The sequence below is a fragment of the Acomys russatus genome, chromosome 8, assembly GCF_903995435.1.
Source record: "Acomys russatus chromosome 8, mAcoRus1.1, whole genome shotgun sequence".
Lineage (NCBI taxonomy): Eukaryota > Metazoa > Chordata > Mammalia > Rodentia > Muridae > Acomys > Acomys russatus.
The window spans coordinates 25,780,902-25,801,685 of record NC_067144.1 but is presented as its reverse complement, the minus strand read 5'-3'; the positions used below and the strand labels follow the sequence as shown (position 1 = coordinate 25,801,685).

General features: G+C 41.4%; 1 protein-coding gene across 4 annotated transcripts in view; it reads right to left on the bottom strand.

The window, feature by feature from the left end:
- The window catches only part of Lsamp (limbic system associated membrane protein), a 2,176,218-nt gene that overhangs the window by 38,596 nt on the left and 2,116,838 nt on the right, over positions 1-20,784 (bottom strand). For all 4 annotated transcript variants that reach the window (XM_051149922.1, XM_051149924.1, XM_051149923.1 and 1 more), the window contains one exon: positions 7,566-7,700. In XM_051149922.1, coding sequence (XP_051005879.1) covers positions 7,566-7,700 — 135 coding nt within the window. The remainder of the gene's footprint in view (positions 1-7,565; positions 7,701-20,784) is intronic.

The following is a 20,784-nucleotide window of genomic DNA, read 5'->3' as shown; positions in this document are numbered from 1 at the left end:
AGTGCTGGAACTAGCAGCAGGGAGGCCCATTTGGAAGCTGATGAAGGAATTTAGAAACATTCTATACCAGGTTTATGATAAAAGGATGGGAAGGAGAGACAGGTTTGAAATATATAGAGCCTCAGAAATGATCACCTGGCAGCGGCTTAGATGTAAAGGCGAAGGGAAGAAGGACACCCAGGTTTTTTGGTTTGGGCATCAAGGGATGGCATCCGCCAAAACATGGCACAGAAAAAGTGGTAGAGGACGGCTCAGCGACTTGACCTTGACACAATGTATGAGGAGTTGAGTTCAGATCATCAGCACCCATGTAAAACGTTAGGCATGCTGGTGCATGTCTGTAATGCCAGGATTGGGTGGCGCCAGAGAGATTACTGGCCAGGAAGCATAGCCAATTGGTGGGCTCCACATTCAGTGAGAAATCTTGTCTTAAACAACCAAACCAAACAGAAAACCCAATAAGGTACAGAACAATGGAGGAAGATACATGAAGTTGATCTCTGTCCTCCACACACATGCACATACATGTGCACAGATGTGGATATATGCACACACACGGGCACATAAATGTATATGCAGATCTCTCTCTGTCTCTCTCTCTCTCTCTCTCTCTCTCTCTCTCTCTCTCTCTCACACACACACACACACACACACGCACGCACGCACACACACACACACGCACACACACACACACGCACACACACACACACGCACACACACAAGTAACTGAATAAATAAAGTAGAGATGACCAATAGAGTAATAACTCAGTATATTTAATTTTTGCATCCTCACTTATTTTCACCATTTTAATGTTCTTCAGACATCTATGTTGCCACAATTGTAGCACAATGGCCCTCTGATGTTGGTAGGAAAGAGAAATTTACTTCTGACTCTATGGTTTAATTAATTATTTAATATGGAAAATGAATCTTGTTTTTTGTTGTTGTTTTTGTTTTTGTTTTTTCAAGACAGGGTTTCACTGGGCATCCTTGGCTGTCTTGGACTCACTCTGTAGACCAGGCTGGCCTCGAACTTACAGAGATCCACCTCTGTACTGGGATTACAGTACAGACATGTTTATTTCTGCAGCTTCATGCATATAATTGACAAATCCTTAGTGAAGACTGATGTTTCATTACTCTGCCATTTACCCAGTCAAGCAAAAACAAAACAAAACAAAAACCCACACCCTTACATTTTACGACTCCCACAGCCACCACCACCATGTTACTCGCAGCTGTGGCATATTACCATGATACTGCTATTGAGCGTTCCTTCAGGTCTCTTTGCCACAGTACCAGGAGCCTGGGTCCCAGATGCATAGTTTTGCAGAATATTCCTTGCTCTGACTACTAACATCCAGGGAATTACTTAATATACCCATTACTTGGAAGATACTGATTTCTTTTCTGACTAGAAACATTGGGAACACACTGGGCTCAATTGTGTCTTCTTTTCTCTTTGTCTTGTTTGGCTTCTGCCTGTCTCTGTTTTGGAGATAGTGTCTCACTATGTTGTTCTTCTGTCCTTGAACTTAGGACACTTGTGCTTTAAAAGAATAGCTTTTTGTCCTTTTGGAATTTAGTTTTTGGTGGGGGAGCTAGGGTCTTCTGGATCTCAAAGCTGGATCTAGGATCTCTCCTTCCTGTTCTTATACAGGCAGACATCCCAGCCCAGGGTGCCTGGGGCGTGTGTGGCTAGCTGAATATGCTAAGGTATTAGCTACTTGGTGCTACTTCTATTTTGACCTTTACCCTAAAAGCATTTAGCCTTTCAAACTCATCCTTATTTCTGAATTTGTTTGGCATGGTGATCAGGGAGGCAAGAAATAGTTTATTAACCCACAGGGAGGCACCAGCAAGATGGGAAGCTGGCTAGGAACTAGGGCTAAGCGCATTAAATTCAGAAAAGGATGACTCTGGGCAGTCATCAGGTCTAACCACTTGCTTCCTTCTTTTAAAATCAGCAAGTTCCTTTCACCAAATTCAATTCAGAGCCGCTGATAGGGAGTGCTAGAGCTTGTTGCTTCTCTTATTTCTCAAATGACATCATAACCTCGGTCGGCTTCCATGGCTTATGAACAGACATTTCAAAGTTCACTTGGAATGAATTCTGTGCAGGTGAGGCTAAGAAAGATTATTGTGAATTATATTGTAGCATGCATAGTAGAGTTAAAATAATAGGTTTCCCTGTTCAAAATATGGCTATAATAAAAGTGTGCCTCTTAAAAATGCTGCACAGAGAGATTCATTGTTACTCTTTACATAATGTTGGAAGATCTTACAATTCTCAAATTGTCAGATGACTCCTCCAGTTTTTATTACCTCAAAATTCCAGGTCCTGAAAATATTAATCAGTGCTTTCTTATTCTTACATCACTGATAACAAAATTCTTTCCATCAGATGATGACGATTGAGATGACAGTGGCTTGGGCAAAAATCCTCACTCATTTAATCTTCTTAATATTGGAAAAGATTGCACAAGACCCCAAAATTTGAGTGAAGTGTATAATTTAAAAGCAGCATAGACATCTGCTAGCTCTGATTCAGATGTTGGACATCCATGTTTGTCCAAATGATAGCCCTAAGAGTTAGGAGTTAGTAGTGTTATTTGGAGAACAAGAAGAGAAATTTGCAGAGGGTTAGTAACCTGTTCAAATCCATCTTTACCAGTATTTGCTGAAGAATAGATTTCGATCCAGGATGATCACATTTTGGATCTCTCCTTTGTTTGTTTGACTAAGTCCTTTCATTTTGTTTTATTTTTTAAGATTTATTTACTTTCCGTGTATGAACATCTTGCTCAAGTGTACATCTGTGCACCACTTGCATGCCTGATACCTCTAGAGACCAGGGAGGTCAGAAGAGAGCATTAGATGCATTGGAACTGGAGTTATTTGATGGCCATAAGCTTCCATTGCCATGTGAGTACTAGAAATCAGGCCCAAGTTGTTTGTAAGAACAAAAAGTGCTTTGAGCTATCTCTCTAGCACCAAGAATAGACTCTTAATAAAGAAAAATCATTATTTTAGGGAGCTTGAAAAGTAAATGTTGCAAATTTCTATTCATAGCATGCTGAAAAAAATGTCACAATGTATAGTGACATCACTGGTATATTTCTATATTAGGAGTCAGAATATGTATCTCTAACTTTCTCCTGTGTCTTTTCTGTTACCATAGACATTCTCTCTCTTCTTAGCCTCTTGCCTATGAATGCAGATCATGGCACCTATCATGAAATCATATGCAAAGAGAGCTTTCAACATCTGAAGTGGTTACATTAATTGCTTTTACCACTCTTACTCTTTTGTGTATGGGTGGAGAGAAAGTTATAGTGTTGGGCCTGGGAGTCTTAAGTCTGCCATTCTGAAATTTTTTGACTTTGTGTCAGAGAATGCTTACACTCCATGGATATGAGAGAGGGGGTGGGGTGGGGTTGGAGAGAACATGAAAGTAGAGAGCTGTAGGTAGGGAGGTGGTGGAAGATCTGGGAGAGGAGAGTAATTATGATTAACTGTATTAAATGAAGTTCTCAAAAAAAAAAAAGTGAAAATGTTTTTTGGAAAATGTAAGACCAGCATGGAGACTAGATAGGTGTCACCATGAATACTAAAGAATATGTCACTCTTTATTGAGACCTTATTTACCTAAAATTTTCTCATTAGGTGACCCTTGAGTCAAAGTACTGAAGAGTCTAGCTGAAATGCACGTTTTGCCCAGTGGTTATACATGCTTGTTCCTCTTCCAAGAGGAACAAGTTCCAACAAGAATCGAAGTTCTGCTTTCAATATCCACCTGGCAGCTTACAACTGCCAGTAACTCCAAATCCAGGGCACCCTGAGCATCTTTTGGCCTTTGTAACATGCACACACATTTGTGTGTACTCAAAAGCTGTCTCCAGTCCCCATGCCTGTTGTTCAGTAACTTCTGCTTTCTCTAAATCAACACACAGGTAAGAGCTGTGGAAACGTCCATGTCACACGTCCTTCACCATTTGTATAAGGTGAGCCAGTTAGTTCTAGATGCAGAGTTGGGTAAATGGAAGATAAGGAGAGGAAAAAGAAATTGCAATGGGTGACCATGTGAGCTGCTGGGAGGGGACACACACACACACACACACACACACACACACACACACACACAGAGATACAGAGAGACACAGAGAGACAGATCCATCTAGGAACAGTCTAAAGAAATTTTCACATGACTAGAAATAAGTCCGCTGTAGGAAGTGTCTGAGAAAAACCCACAGCCTGCATTGGTTGCACATTTGCTATACAATAGGTGATATCTTATAGACTCATTAATGCATATTGGAAGACGCAACTGAGAATGTAGAGAAAGGGTAATGCATTTCTTTGATTGACATCTGAAAGCAATCTGTGGCCACAGAAGACACAGAAAGTCAACAGTCTTGTCCATTCCATAAGTTTCAACAAACTTATTTAATGGCAAAGATTTTGAGGCCATGATTTAGCTTTCTATAGGTGCCAGGACCTCCTACCACTTAGGAAATAGACTTTGCATGTAAAATGGCTGTGTGCTACGATATAGACCTACCACAGAGGCAGGTTATCTAAGAGAAATAAAAATGAGAGGCTACAGAGTTGGCTGCGGGCACAAGGGGTGAAACGGTTATGTCCCCACTCGTCACTGTGCTAGCCTCTCTCTGTCCTGCAAAAAACATCTGTTGGCAAATGAGTAAAGGAGTCAATGAGCGGCAGTGGGAAGGTGTAAGTACTGAGATTGCTTTTTTTTTTTTTTTTTTTTTTTAGTGGTATCCAGGGTATGTTCACTATGATAATCTATCTCATCAGTAGTTTTCTTAGCCATCCTGTTTGCCCGACCTAAACCTGAACCCTGTTTTGAAATGGTAGAGATCTCAGGTTAGACAGAAGAAGAAAGGTTCAGATGAAGTGACAGAAGTGATCCTAGCTATTGCTCTATAGGTAAGAACACGTTTATAAAATTCAGTCTTGGAGGCCTCATCTATTTAACACTATTTTTGGGTACTCTGACTTATTTAAACAGGAATTGTAGTGTGAGGATTGATTTTATATAAACATACTTAATAAAGTTTGGGTTAAAAAGGGGCATTCTAGAGGGATGTGAACTTAGAATGTTTTTCCCTGATTTGTAGCCAGCATCATTTATTCATAGGGTTTGGGAAAATATTAAAAGGCAGTTTTATTTTGGGGTCTCTAGTTATACCTTCAGTTAATATTTACTGAATATTTTTATAGGCCTGGATACTTTTGTGTTCTTCTTGGGTAGAGCACCTTGGGTATTTAATTGAAGTGCTCCAAGGCACTTTTTGAGAATCTGTAGGCTCTGTCCATATTCAGGGTGTCACTTACCACAATACGAGCAAAAGCTCTTATTTTCATAAAACTTTCCTTGAAAATTATCAGTATTTTTTCCTCTTCTAAATTATGCTTTGGGGACAGTGCAGAGGGAGCAATGTCAGACTAATTGCTTCAATAATAACAGGACCCAGGCGTCTGGCTTTGATCTTGGAAACCATCTACAATCCAGACCACTTTGATGTTTCATACAATGGAAGCATAAATATTTTCTATTTACCACATGATTGGACTTTCAGAAACCTAATTAAGTTGAAGGTCAATTAACAGAAAATGAAATCTTGACTCCAAAAAGTCAGAGAAGAGGTGCGGATTGTAGCACGGCTATGTGTGCATAAAAGAAGTTAACTAACCTAATTATAAACTTATATAAACACCCAGAGAAATTGCCTTTCATGTGAAAAAAAAGACCTAAAGCATTTTATAACATTGAGATCATTAATTCATCTTTGAAACACACCCAGTACTGCAAAAGAATAGTAATACTGGCCTTTCAAAACTCTATTACTAAAAAAATGGAGACAGGCAGGGATAAAAGCACTTCACAGCTCATCAAATGCAGCCCCTTGCTCTTCAAAATGAGACCATAAATGTGTATTTCAGTGCTGTGTCTATTGGTTTCCCCTAGGTACATTGTACAGTCTTCACTGCCCATTTCAGAAAGCTGAAAGGCTGGCTGGAGCTGGGCACTGGGGACATTCCAGCACAGGCTAAACCACTTTAAGCAAGATTCCCGAACACTCTAAAGTTCAGCTCCAAATTTTCTAATGCAAGGATGTTGATTCTCATCTCATTAGATTATGGTGTCCTTAAATAACATGCTTAAATTCCTAATAGGAAGCTGTGTGGGGCATTACAGATACTTGAGATTCTTCCTCTTCCTCTTCTTGGGAAGTTAGGGCTTTAGAGTAAAATAGAGCCGAGGCTGAACCCCTCTTCTTACATTTGCTTTTTGTGTTGCTTCGGTTAGGTGATTTATTTCTGAACTCGGGCTTCAGTTTCTAAAGCTTAAAATTGGAGTTGATCATATTTATGTTGTCAGGGTTGTTAGAAGAACAGGGAACATTTATGCTGAGTCTGGCACATAGGTGACAGCAACAAAGACATAAGAAGACAAAAGGTAACTCATCATGCCCTAAAATACTCTTTAAGGGGATGTGGTGTAAAGCATGTGTGCATGTGTGTCTCTGTGCTTGTGTGTGTGTGTGTTGTGTGTATAGATGGGCATATGTGTGCATGAATGTGGTGATAAACATACACACATACAGAAGGGGTGGAGAGAGAGGAGAGAGAGACAGAGAGAGAGATAGAGACAGAGAGGAGAGAGAGAGAGAGAGAGAGAGAGAGAGAGAGAGAGAGAGAGAGAGAGAGAGAGAGAGAGAGATCAGAACATGTCTTTGTCCTGTCATGTCATTAGCCACACTTATATGGTATAGAAACTTGAGTTTTAATGCTATAGAAAGTCACCCCTAATTGAGTAAGATAAACAAATTTTCTATTCCTTTGCTGGGTGACACACATCTTAGAGATCCCTTCTTGCTCCTTTCTCCCACTTTGAACTACATCTAAAGAGCCTTTCATCTGACAAGTTCAAAGTATGCCCACTTACCTATGCATCTTAGTGAAATCTTCATTTCTGATGCCCAGGCTTTAGGAAAAATAGATAACTAAAATTAACTTATCAGGCATCCCGGCTAGACATCAGGGACACACAGTATCTGGCCAGACAGGCTTGAATTTGTTCCCAAGGCCAATTAGTTCAATAACAGAGGATAAAATATAATCTTAGGGCTATTCTCTTCTGACAAACAATGCATTAAGATAAAAATTCCAGCTAAAGTAGATACGGATTGTTGGTTTTCCCAAAGTAATATGACCTTGTTGTCCACAGACTCTACAGCAGTGACTGCCAGAAACTCAAGTGGTGTCTCATCATATTTTCTTAATTCCACAGTCTGAGGAAAAGACAGAGGCTATTGTGAAATGTATTGCTGGCTATATTTAGAATCGGAAGAGTTGATTTATCAAATTCAAAGGCCAACTCTTGCCCTTGGAAGTGTCCAATGTACAAATGTGCATCCCTGACCAGAAGAACATCTGCTTGAAATGCTAGGAGCCTTTACTAATGGAATCTGTAGAGCTCGCTGTGAGTGGAGGTGCACCCTGGGCACATGACACCTGCTGTTCTTTCTTGTACTCACAGTTCACAGTGACCTTGACTTGTTTGACATCGGCTGAGGAGACCTCATTGGCAGCCTTGCACTCGTATTTGCCCGACTGCTCCCTGGTGATGCCCAGGATCTCCAGATATTCTTCTTCTCCTTCAAATTCTCTTCCTGCAAAACAGACAATTGCATTGCTTTTAAAAATAAATCTAAAATATGCAACAGATTGCTTATTTTAAAAAAACAATAAATCAGCACTGCTTCTCATTAATTTGACAGCATGCTTTGTCTGAGGTCAGATTCTACAGATGCAGATGCCAAGATGAAGTTTCTTCTGAACGTGATTAAGTGGGAAATGTCTGAGGAAAAACAGTTGAGGACTGGGGAAATGGGAGCTGGAAGAGAAAGAAGCCAGACAATGTTATGATGTTAGGTTAAATCTCCAGAAACAATGCTGACTCGATTCTTTGGGGACTCAGGGGACCACACATGTCTCTTTTCAACATTGTCCTGATAACAAGAAGACAAGAGGTCAGAGTACTCAAACATTCATATCTGTCAGTCGTTAGTCAAGTATTTGGAACAAAGTAGGGGCAGGAGTCAGCATGAAGCACCAGGGGTATACACAATGCACTGTTATCATCTTGACATTACTACTTACCCTCCTACTCCAACATACCTATTAGCAAGAGAGTGGCTTGCTTGTGAGAAATGCCACTCTTTTGATTGTGTGGCTCTTGTTTCCACAAAAATCATGTACTGGGGCTAGAAAGATACCTCCGCAGTAAAGAGAGCTTGCTTGTCTTCTATAGGTCTCAAGCTCAGTTACCAGTGCATCAGGCAGCTTGCAACCACCTCCAGTTCCAAGGAACCTGATGCCCTCATCTGGCTTCTACCAGCACTTCACATGTGTGGCACATACATTTACACACACAGACGCACAGAGACAGAGAGACACAGACACACGCCCAAACACACACACACACACACACACACACACACACACACACACACACACACACACACACGAGAGAGAGAGAGAGAGAGAGAGAGAGAGAGAGAGAGAGAGAGAGAGAGAGAGAGAGAGAGAAAGACAGACACACACACACACAGATCAATAGGTCTAAATCTTTAAAAATAAGTCCTGTGTTAATCTTTGTTGTGAAACTAATCTTTGTTTTATATTAGCATCCAGGCTTTCAAACTATGGGTAGATGCATAAGAACAGGCATCTAATGGTACGTTTGACTGTGTCTCCAAATCTGGATGTAGGGAACTTCACACCCATGGTTAACAGTTGGAATTAGGGAAAGGGAGGCTCCATCTTGGAACAATCTACAAAATTGGATGTTTCGTTTCCATGAAGGAAAAACTAGATGATAAATCTTTCAGACTCTCATGTGGAACTTAATTGATTAAATGAACGCCTTTTCTTTCTGAATAGACCAGAAGAAACAAAGTGGGAGGAGACACTAAAGGGAGGAAAGAGAAGGCAGACAATGAGGGTTGGACAACAGAAAGGGCGTAGTTAGAGCTTAGATAGAAAGGTCTGTGGACTTGAACTTTAACTAAATTCTATGTCCCTCATCTGCCCAACTCACAACTCTATTGCCCGTTGGGTTAGCACAGAGCAGCTGGGAAGGGTGTTGACACAGTCCTGCCCCGTTGATGGATCTCGCTTCTCATCACGCTGCACTAAATGGTGCCAATTAATGGCTCCACTCAAATGCCACAAGCTGTTCCTTTTCTGAAAATCCCCCAAATGGCCAAATCAACATCACATCCAGCCAGCACGGACATGAATTCATCGTCATGATATGTCAACAATGCCTGCTGAGTAGACTCCCAGCAGAACACAGGACCTCTTTGATAACATTCTATCACACAACTGCCAGGGACACTAGAGGCTTCTATTCCCTGTCAACAGTCAAGATGACTGGTTTTGAGAAAACCAGTACAAACAAGGAGTAGGCAATAATAACATAAAGTTATTTGTTTTGGACGTAGTGTGTACTGGATAGCACACGTTTGTACTGCCCGTGTGACACAGTTGCTCTAAGATATATCTCAGGATATTATTTCGAAAGGGTTAATTTCTGCCTGTGATTTCCCTTCCCTATCTTCACGCATGTAGTCAGGCATGGCTTTACACAAATGTAGGATATGTAGAAAGTGTGGGAGGTTAAAGATGGTTACAAGAGTTCTAAGATTTTTCTACCTGACACCTTCCAAACCAACAAACCTTATTCTTTATTGTCTGTCTGTCTGTCTGTCTGTCTATCTGTCTATCTAATCTATCTGATCACTTTGCAGCATGGTCTTAGCCCCCTCCCTCCTCTCCTCCTATTCTCACCCCTCTCCCAAAATCCCCCTTTTCTTCTTCTCAGAAAAAGGGAGCCTCAGAGCCATTTTCCTCTTGAACCCTCCTTCCCTGGCAGTGAGAATCTTTATCCTAAGGCGAGGTGATAGCTAAGATCAAAAACTCAAATGACAGCACATGTTGGTGAGGATGTGGAGCAGGAAGAACACTCCTCCATTGCTGATGGGAGTGAAAACTTGTAAACCACTTTGGAAATCAATCTGGAGGTTTCTCAGAAAATTAGAAATAGTTTTGCTACAAGACCCAACAATGCCACTCCTGGGAATATACTCAAAAGATATTCTACCATAGAACAACTATGTGCCTGGCAGGCTTATTTGTAATAAGCAGAAACTGGAAAGCACCTAGGTATCCCTCAACTGAAGAATGGTTAAGGAAAATGTACATTTACACAATGGAATACTGCTCAGCTATTCAAAACAAAGGCATCATGCACTTTGCAGGCAAATGGATGGAACTAGAAAAGATTATCCTGAGTGAGGTAACCCAGACCCAGAAAGACACAAACCCTATTTTTAAGTGAGTATAGAATTTTCAGTAGCAGAAAGAATGGGCACAGGCTTGAGAGTGGTTGAAACACTGCATTCTTTTCCATCCCCACAACATGTCTAAAAATGGGAGGAGTGGTCATGGATCCCATTCTTTTCAATCCCCACAACATGTCTAGAAATGGGAGGAGTGGTCATGGATCCCATTCTTTTCAATCCCCACAACATGTCTAGAAATGGGAGGAGTGGTCATGGATCCCTTTCTCACATTTTATTTTCTTAAGGAAAAAAGCCTGTTTCGGGAGAAAGAAAGATACTTTTGATTTTGGTGGTATTCTCTTAGGCCTTACTAGTTTGGGAAGAAAATAAAGTCATATTTACTGGATTTGGGGTTTGGGATTTTTATATACCAATGCACGTGTTAATTAATCTTATCCCCTCCCCTCCAGAAGTGGCCAATAAAGCAGGTCCCCACTACATAAACTTTCAGTCTCATGTCTGTAGGAGGAATTTCCCAAATTCACCTGAAATGGAAAGGGGAAGTTTCCTTCTATGACAATATACATGAGGATGGTAGATATCCTTTCTCCTCCTCCCACGATAGCCTTCTCCAAGCCAGTGCTAACTCTATTTCCTGAACTGAACACCCGGCTAGCGTCTCATTAGAGTGGAGAGGTTCTGGTAGGATAAAGTTTCCCTCATTCAGCCAGCCTGATAGTCATTTGTAATGCTGGATAAGACCTCTGTACGCCCCTTCTTATTCTTACTTTCTTTTCTTCTGGACGCTCTAGCTGAAACCCAGGGCTTTCTGGCATTCTTGCTGTTCTGTTTTGCTTAAGCCCACAAGAGGGTTGCCTGTAAGGCATTGTGTCTACGTCTTCACTCGAGAACTTCTCATTAAGTTCAGAGTAATAGCCTTGGAGGCACAAGTGATTCTGCTGCTATCAACCTAAAGTTCTGGATTGTAAGCCTCGTGCGTGGTTTTATACTCTTAGCATCCTCCATGAACTTGCATGAGGTTTGCCCTTTATTAGGAAGTTGGTAAATGTTTACTCAGGTTTAATATTTGGCCCTACCACAATCTGAATGTTAAAACTTAATCTACAGTGTGATGTCAGTCAGTTGGATGCATAAAGCCTTGAGGGGGATGATAAGAGCATGAGAGTGGGCCCCTCATTAGGACAGAACAGCAAAGTGGCTTTCTGTGAGCCAGTAAATGAGCCCTCACCAGACAGACTATCTGTCTGTCTGTCTGTCTATCTATCTATCTATCTATCTATCTATCTATCTATCTATCTATCTATGCAGACAGTTTGATCTTAGACTTCCCAACCTCCAGAACAGTGAGAAATAAGTTCCTGTTGTTTGTAAGCCACCTATAGTTTTTCATTATAGCAGCCCCGATGGGCTGGGACACAGCTGAGCAGAATTAAGCAACACAAGCAGGTACTAGAGGCCGTTACAACACCTCCTATAGCTTAAGAGAATGGAGCTGCGTATGGAAGCCATCATAAAATCCCATTCCTCTTTAATGATCCTAACAGTGCACCAGTTTGCTGGGGAAGGGAGTGTGTGGAGTATGCTACTATTAAAGGCTGGACCAGGGCCCTGCTCAATATGTCCTAAGGATGCAAATGCTGCGTGGAGTCATTGCTTCAGCCACCAGCTGAGCCCCTGTGGACACAGGCCCGACAAGATGCTTTTCCTTTTGTGTCAGCAATTGCAATTCTTTGTTTTAAACCATGAAACAAGCCACGCAAATTGTGAACTAGAAAATGCTCAAGCGCACTCATATGCTCCCATGCTATTTCCCTTGCTCGATGTCTATCTTCCCATGGAGGCACGGGGTGTTCTCAGTCACACCATCCAGGTGCTGTCCACTCAAGGATGCCATCTCCATATCCTGTCCTTTGAAACACTTCTCAGAAGGGAAAGTGAACTATAACCTGCCATTTAAGTTGTCTGGAGAACTTGGCCAATGACTACAGTTTAGATCTTTCTCCAATTCCAATCTGTTATTTTGCTTCAAATGCAAATTTCAGTATTTTTGTATTTGAAACATCTCAACCACTTTGCTCACTCTGATGAGTGTTATGTTTATTTTGGTGTCTGGTGTTTAGTTTAAATTACCTTCTGCATAGTGCAATTTTGTGTCTTCTGGCAATAATTCAGCTAAAGGCCAAATAGCTCCTTCTCTATTTCAGTGTCTGCACCTTTCACCCTCTTGCACCCAATTATCATGTTCCCCTTTAGTCTCTGTTTATTCAAGCTGTGCATTATTCGATCCTTTAATATGTCTTCATGGGTCAGAAAGAGGAACCCAGAGCTAATGGCAAGAGAGAAGCATTCTCTTTGGTGTTCCCCAGTGTGGAGGCAATGCAGCTAGAAATGACACCCATTAGAGTATACCAGGTGTTGTGCTGAGGACAATATCTGCTTTGGTGAAATTGAGTTTACAAAGTCAACTAGTCCTTGTAAGTAAGCAGCCATTTGCTACTAAATACACTTTTTTGGAGCTTCTTGCCCTCTTTACTTCTTTCTTCTCCTTCTTTTCTTCCTCTTCCCCCACCCTCTCTCTCACACACACATACACACAGATAGAGGTGGAAAAGTTATCAAATCAAATAATACTATGAAAATTCACAAGCCCTCTAATATTTACTCAGTAAACACAGTAGGCTGTTTTTAATTTTTTCCCTAGGACAAGACAACTTATCATTTGTTTGACATAAAACAACGCATTTTAAAGGTCCCCTTCCTTATTACTCTTTATGAGATCTGTAAGTCTTTTGCTTTATTTGGGATACAAGAAGTACAACTCCTGAAACTTGATAACTTTGACTGTTTTGTGGACTTAGAAATGCAGAATTCAGAGGACTTTAGTCTGTTAGACAAACCATGCCTTTCTGTGTTCCTAGAAGAGTCTAATAGCAACTTAGCAGTCTTATCTTTCCTTAAGGGGAAAATGTGTTTGAAATGGCATTCCCTCTACTCATCTGAATTTGAATATTTACATATAAGTGGTTGTAAACACATTAGCTATAAACACAAACAAATATAGAGTTTAATGAAAAGAAAAGAATCGACATTTCTCTTACAGTGTGAGTGTGTGTGTGTGTGTGTGTGTGTGTGACAAGTCCATGTTTGGAGAGGAGAGTAAAGACAGCAGAGGCCACCTATCAACTTGTACACACAAGAGGAAAAAGTACCACAAGTCAATGAGGCTCTTTGAAGTTTCCCAGGTGAACTTCAAATGCTGAAACAAGTATCTGTTCAAGTATCAGTTCTTACAGTTCCTTTTGCACCTCCCCACTTTTAATTGCTGAGGACATGCTCATGTAGCCCTGTTTTTGCTCTTTGATCTCTACATTTCTACACAGCGCATTCCACTCAAAAAAGTTATGATAAGGAAGAGTGAAAGAACACCATAAACAGACGGGATGCTTGCATCAGGTTTTGCTTATATCTCTAGCATGTTTCTCTCTGGGTCCTTTGACATTTTTGTTTATCAGTTCCATATTCCACCTGAGAGCCCCTTCGGTACTTGACAGTCTTGCTCTCCCGATGTGGAAACCACTTCACATCCACACTTTTCCACTTGGAAAGGAAGTGGAGAGTGACTGAAGGAAGTAGCAATCACATGGGAGTGAGGAACGGGGGGTGGGGGGTGTGCATCGGAGGAAATAAAAACCAGCAAGCATGAGGACAGGATACACTAAAGATGCTTTGGATTCTGAGGAAGTGTTAGACAAATAGATAAAAGAAGGGTGAGCTCTCTGAAAAAGTATTTGACCATTAAGATGTTTTAATTGCGTGGACAGGAAGGAATGGGCTACTCTGATAGAGTAATGTTCCTTATTTGAACAGTAAAGCACAACAGGGTGTTAAATATGTAAGTTGGCTTCCTGCCTTCTGCAACATTCCTAGAGTGTAGTCAGAAAGCAGGGACAAGCACAAAGCCAGGGGAGAGTCACAATTGGCTTTGCCTCAGTGAATGAGCTTTGACTAAAGAAGAACACTCCGGCATCTTTTGCTCTGGCATCGGAAGAGATCAAATTCATTCCTATTTGCATCTTTGCTCTCACACACAATATTAGCTAGCTGACATTGTTTAAGCTTAGCACCCCAGCTGGGGCCACCATCCACAAATCCTTTCCAGGCCTGGGTCTTGAAATTCTCTTCTGTGTGCACATTCATAGACTGACATTGCTACCTGGCAGTAGAATAAAATCATAGGATTTGTATTGAAAATTGTTATGCTATATTGTGTACTACACATTATGCATTATGTGCTGCAGTATTAGTTGGTGTTGCCTGTCCAGCAAACTGTTGGAACTTCTTGAAAGTTCATGAAGTAGTACAGACTTGAGGCAGGAGTTTAAGGCAGTGAGGCCCAGAAGACCTTATGCAAAGGCTGCACAGCTGGCATATGAGAACATCCTGTTAGCAAAGAGGAGACTAGAAATGCCCACGCTGAGGCTGGGAACTGAGATGCATTGGCACAGATGCGGAAACATTCCAGAGAGTCCGAAGGTGCCCTGAAATTATAACAGTGAAACACACCCCCCGCCCCCAGATGGAGAATTAATATGCTGGTGAGTGATGAGGGTGTATGCCAGTCATAAAGCACTCTGCTTAAGGCCTGGGATTCAGTCTCCAGTACAGCCAAAGAAGAAAAAAGAGGTAAGAGGACTTGTTGCTTTTGCAGAGAACCTGAGTTCAGTTTCTATCATCCACATGGGACAGGTCACAACCACCTGTAACTCCAGCTTTAATTAACCCAACATCTTTTATGGGCCTTCGTGGGCACCTGCATCTATATGTGAGCACAAACACACACAAACACACACACACACACACACACACACACCCCAAAATAAAATAAATATTATTAAAATAAAGATGCTAATGAGACATAGGATGCATGAAACATATAACAGATAGAGTATGTGCAAGAAAGCCAGAGCTATTGCCCCAAAGCCCATTTTATGTGACACAAGGCTCTATCGTTGTGCAGCAGACATTGTAGAGCTGCCAACCCTTTTTCTGTTCTGGTCCTCTTCCTCCTTTGAGGGTGTATTCTTCCCTAGTAAACTCCTTCATTTTACATGCCACTATCCATTTTCCCTGTGTAATTCTTTATTTAGAATCCCCTAAAGGTGCTCATTGGACCAAGATATCAAAACAGTTATTGAATGGGATACTACTTAATACTTGCTTAAGAATGATTTAATATACTGAGTTGTAATCATCAAGATATATTATATCAAGTCACGGTATCCTCAATATTACTTTAAGACATAGAACCCAGGCTTAGAGTTGGGGTAGGAAGACACTCAAGTTTTCATGTAAGATAGGTCAGTGGGGTTCTGAAGCGCATGATCAGAATTAAGCATAAAATTCTTTATTTCATCATTTTTCCTTGCTGAGGGACGCTAGAGTTTGCTTAGTTCATAGTTTCCAGAATCTAGGGAATCTCTTCCTTCAGTGCAGGAAATAGGAGGGTGAGTACCAGGGACTAGAGAGCTGGCAAAGCATTGGCCTTTTGTTATGGACAGACAAGGAAGCTCACAGGTCTCATCTGTGCACTTCACTTGACCTCTTTACTGAGAGAACCAAACAAAGCAATAACTGTGTAAATGGCATTTGAAAACTTGGCCTCGTTCAGCTATTTTTAGAAGTTCCCCCATTAGTATTATAAACCACTGGCACATGAAAATGCCAGCACCAAGCAAAGGAGCCCTGGAGGCCTAAAGCAATGGACTTACCATTGGCAAGAAGGAGTTTCCAGGGCAAATGATCTTCCTGGAATTCAACAGACAAAAAGGCATGGGAGTCAGCAGGCAAGTGGCCTGAAATGGAGATCCTCGTGCAAGAGAAAGGAGGGCCTTGATGGGACACCACTCACAGGTGTGAAGGATAGCACGGATTGGATTCTGATTTGCTTAAATTGACTACCCATCTCTGGGTTCCTTCCTTCTTCCCTGATAGCTTCTCTCTTACCGTTCCTTCCTTCCTTCCTTCCTTCCTTCCTTCCTTCCTTCCTTCCTCCCTCCCTCCCTCCCTTTTTTCTTTTCCTTCCCCTCTTTCTTTCCTTTCTTCTCCCTTCCCTTCTCCTTCCTTCCTACCTTTTTCCTTTCTTTTCTTTAATCCCAGAGAAATATGGCTTATAATATAGAATCTCACAACTATAAAGGAAATTCCACTTATCTGAGGTCCTTTGCATATCAAGATCACTTTTTTGTGTTTTTGTGCATATGTATATGTGTGTTTTACACATGTGTGGGGGTGTGCATATTTGTGTCTGTGAAGGCCAAAGTTGACATCAGATGTCTTCCTCAGTATCTTCACTTTATATATCGAGCCAGAGTCTCTAATTTGAAGCTGGAAGTTGCTCAATGTGTAGTCTAGACAGCCAACTTACTCTGGGGATGCTCTGCCCACCATCTGAATGCTAGGATTTCAGGCTAAACACCAGCCCACCTGGCATTTAAGTGGGTACTGGGGTTCTGGACTTCAGTTGTCATACTTGGGGGCAACCTCCACAGCTCCCTAACTTCATTTATTTTTGCTGTTCGTTTCTTGGCACTCTGATAAACTTACCTATGCTTTCTATGAAAGTGAAGGACTGTTTGTTCAAAGTCATCATAATCAATATTGAGTTGATAGTGGCTGCTGATTGCTGTAGTATCATGGTGAGAATAATGCTAAGGTAGAATCTGGGCCCAAAGAAAGGAAGTGGAAATATCACTTAGGAGGGCAAAACATGAAAATTTGGGACACGTGCTTCAACCCTAACCTCCTGAGGTATTTAATGTAGCTTGCTTGGGTTTTTCAAATGTGAGGAAATGTATTTTTACTATGTGGTGTTTGTTAGAAGCTAATAACATTCCAAGTGCTGGTATAGTTCACATCCCCTGGGAAATAAAGCCAGATGCTTCCGGCAGAGTCAGATGCTTTATATCATTGATGTGGTTGGTAGCGCTAGGCCTCGGGTCTTCTAGGAACATCCTGTAGAGTATCTTCCATGGGTGTTTGAAAATCAGGTTACTGTGAGATTCTGGGTGAACGCGAATTTAAATGCGTAGTCTACAAACCGAGGCAACTGAAACCAGATGCCAAGGGGCTGTTTGGCATCTGTCTGATGGATTTTACCTGTGGTTTTATGTGGATTGAGTAATCCCTCAAAGATTCCTGTAATGTGAACTTGGCCTCCAGTGTAGATATTAGGTGATCCAACAGGTAAGAAGTGTGGTCTAGCTAGAGGTATCTGGGTCTTCGGAGCTCTGTCCATGGAAGAAGTTTCTTACTGGAGCCTGGTTAGTTTGTAAGGAATGTTGTTTTAAGGGAGCAAGCTTGGCTCCCTTGTCTCTTATCATGTGGTCATCTCCCTTTTGTACATGTTTTGTCGTGATGCTGCATCCCATAGCCTTGATATAATCAGGGAGGCTTGAAGGGTTGTGTGGATTTTTTTCTCTAAAACAGTGGAAATGGGACTAACACAAACACATCGTAAAGCAATTTCACCATCCTGCTTCAGCTTTACCACTCGGAAGGCACGACAGAAAAACCAAGTAGTTAAAACTGAATAAAAAGAGAGAGAAAAAAAATAGTACTTCAGAGGAATCCTTCGGGAGTAAAATAGAAGTAAGAATTCCTGCAGGTTCTGATTGTTTGCAAGATTATTTTGTAATAGGGAGGGTGAGGCGAAGATTTGAATTGCTGGACAGAGGCAGCGATGACCAAGATCTTTTACCATTGTCATCAAAACTGCAGGGGCAATACTCGACCTGTTATTAACGATTCTGCCACGGTTGAGGATTAAATATCAAGAGAGATGAGAGCAGCAGTCGCTGTTTTCAAGAGTCATATAAATCAATTGGCATTTTGTAAGTGAGTGTGTTAAACCCAGCAGGGCAGCTGCACTGTGGAAGCTCAGCAAGGTAGAGGCCTGTAGCTGCCTAAGAAGCTTTGAAATGTAATTAAAGCAAAGCAAAACATGGCCGCCCTCTCTGGCCCCTCCATTCTTTCTTTGCCGGTCCGGATGCTGAAATGCCTCGTTTGAGTTCGCCCCTAAATCCCAGTTCCTTTTCTGGGATAGACTCATTGCTGAATGAGGTGTTCGATCCAATTTAGAGATCTATTCTTGCTTAAGGTCAAAATATAGGCAATGAAATGTGGAGATGAAGGCAGGAAATAGAGCAGAAAGCAAACTATTTAGGCCTGCGCTAAAGCATTATAATTGCAGTGCTTCCAGTTAGCATAAGGTGGGCAGCCTTTAGTAAGGCTCAGGGGTCAAGGTAACAGCAGCAAGGGGTCTGGCAATTGATGTCTTCATTTAATATCAAAACGTATAAGCTGGGGATTGTAGCGAGCAACATTCATTTTGGGTTGCAGGCTTCTGCTTACTAGCACCCTTCAATCTCTACCTGGGATTTTTAACCTCTCCGTGAAGCAGATGGATGGATCGCAGGCGGGGAGGGGCCTCGCTGAGGCTCATGATTACACCTCGAGGCCAAGTGGGAGCAAAGAGAAGAGCTCCTGCCTGCTCTTAAAAGCAGTTGATCGCCCAGGCCGGGCCATGGCACTAAGGAAGGCTATGAGGCCATTGGGCCGAAGCCTAATAGGAAAACAGCAGCGATTTGTCTGCACTGCTATTTATGTTTCAAGTGCTGGACAGGCTGTCAGTGCAAGTGAGGGCCGCTAAATTTACTGCCTTTCAGATTACTGCTGCAGTCTCTTACTTGACAAGTCACTTCATTTAAAAAGCATAGCGCGAGGATATTTCTTCTCTTTCCTTTTAAATAAAAACAAAGGGAGAGAAAAAAAGAAGAAGAAGAAAAAAAAAAAAAAAAAAAAAAAAAAGGCCACCGGAGGTTTCGGTGGTAGAAATGAATAAAGTGCACAAGACATTCTCAGCCTGGCACATGGAGATTGCGAGAAGGTGGCTGCCCTTACAAGCTCCTCTCTAATTAAATTGGAAGGGAGGAAGGAGGCAAAGCCGTCAGTCCTACTCCTCTGTGGCCCTGATGATGCTTCACTGAGGGCAGGGGATGGAGTGAGAGTCTGTTGGATTTCATACTTACAGGCCATGAAAGACAATGGGCTACAAACCAGGAACAAACTACATCTGCTGTTTGGGTACCCCACTCTACCTATAAATTGCTTTCGGAGGCCTTTATATTCTGGGGGAAAGAACTATAAGAATAAAGAAAATATTAGCTATCTAGTGAGTATTAGGTATGGATAAGAATGGGTTACCTTGGAATGTTGAATAAGATTAACAATTTAAGATAGAAATAGCCAAAACTCTAAGAATGTAATATTTATGTAATTCCTGATTGTGTCATGGCTCTTCTTGCTATAAGTAGTTTATTGTATATATGTGTAATAATATAAATGTATATGTAAAAAATAAAAAATGTTTAATTAAAAAACAAAATAGAAATCTTTAACCAGGTATTTTAATGTTGTTTGTGGATAGAATATTGCACAGATTCCCATCATGAGCAGTCATCAACAAATGTCTACTGCTACCACACACTTGCCAAAAGTTGAATCAGGAAATATAGAAAAAGAGAAAGAAGGAAAAAGATGCCATCGCCATCTCGGGATTTCATGGAACTGGCATTTTCATCCAGGTTGATGAAATCGAAAGGCTCAGGGAGAGCCTGACATTCTTTCACAGACAAATAAAGGAGGTGGCTGGTGTTGTGGCTCACATCCGTGATCCCAGCACCCAGGCAGCAAGGCATGAGGACCATGCCGGGCTTGTTTGGGACCAGATATCCATAGTGACCAGGCCAGTTTGGGTTAAAGAGTGAGACCCTAAGTAAGGCATGAAATAAAGTCATAAGAAGAAATTTTTTATTTGACCACATAAAATATAAAAATTTCTCCATAGTATAAGACCTTCTTCATGAAATGTACAAACGAAGGGGCTAAAATATATGTGACCTAACAGGATCACATTAATACAGAGCTGAAATTTCAACACCAGAAGGGTGGTCTGACATTTTTTGGAAGAGTCTGGCCGTTTCTATTCCAGCTGAACATGGTCATACAAACCAGTGTGCCCACAGCTGTGCAGTGATGCACAGAGAAGCAGAAACACCTAGTCTTAGGAAAGGACATAATACTTTACATCCATATAATGGGATAGGATACAGCAAAGCATGGCAGCTGCAAAAACAGCAGGAATCATTTCCTGAACATGTTGCGTGAAAGAAATAAAATATTATGCAAATCTTAAAGCCAGCATATGAAGACTGTACATGGGGAAATTAATCTCCATTTTTTTCTAGGCATGTAGTTGGCAATGTCATAGAGCAAAACAAGGAAAGGACCATCACAGAGTATTTATCATCATCATGCCTTCTGGTTATTT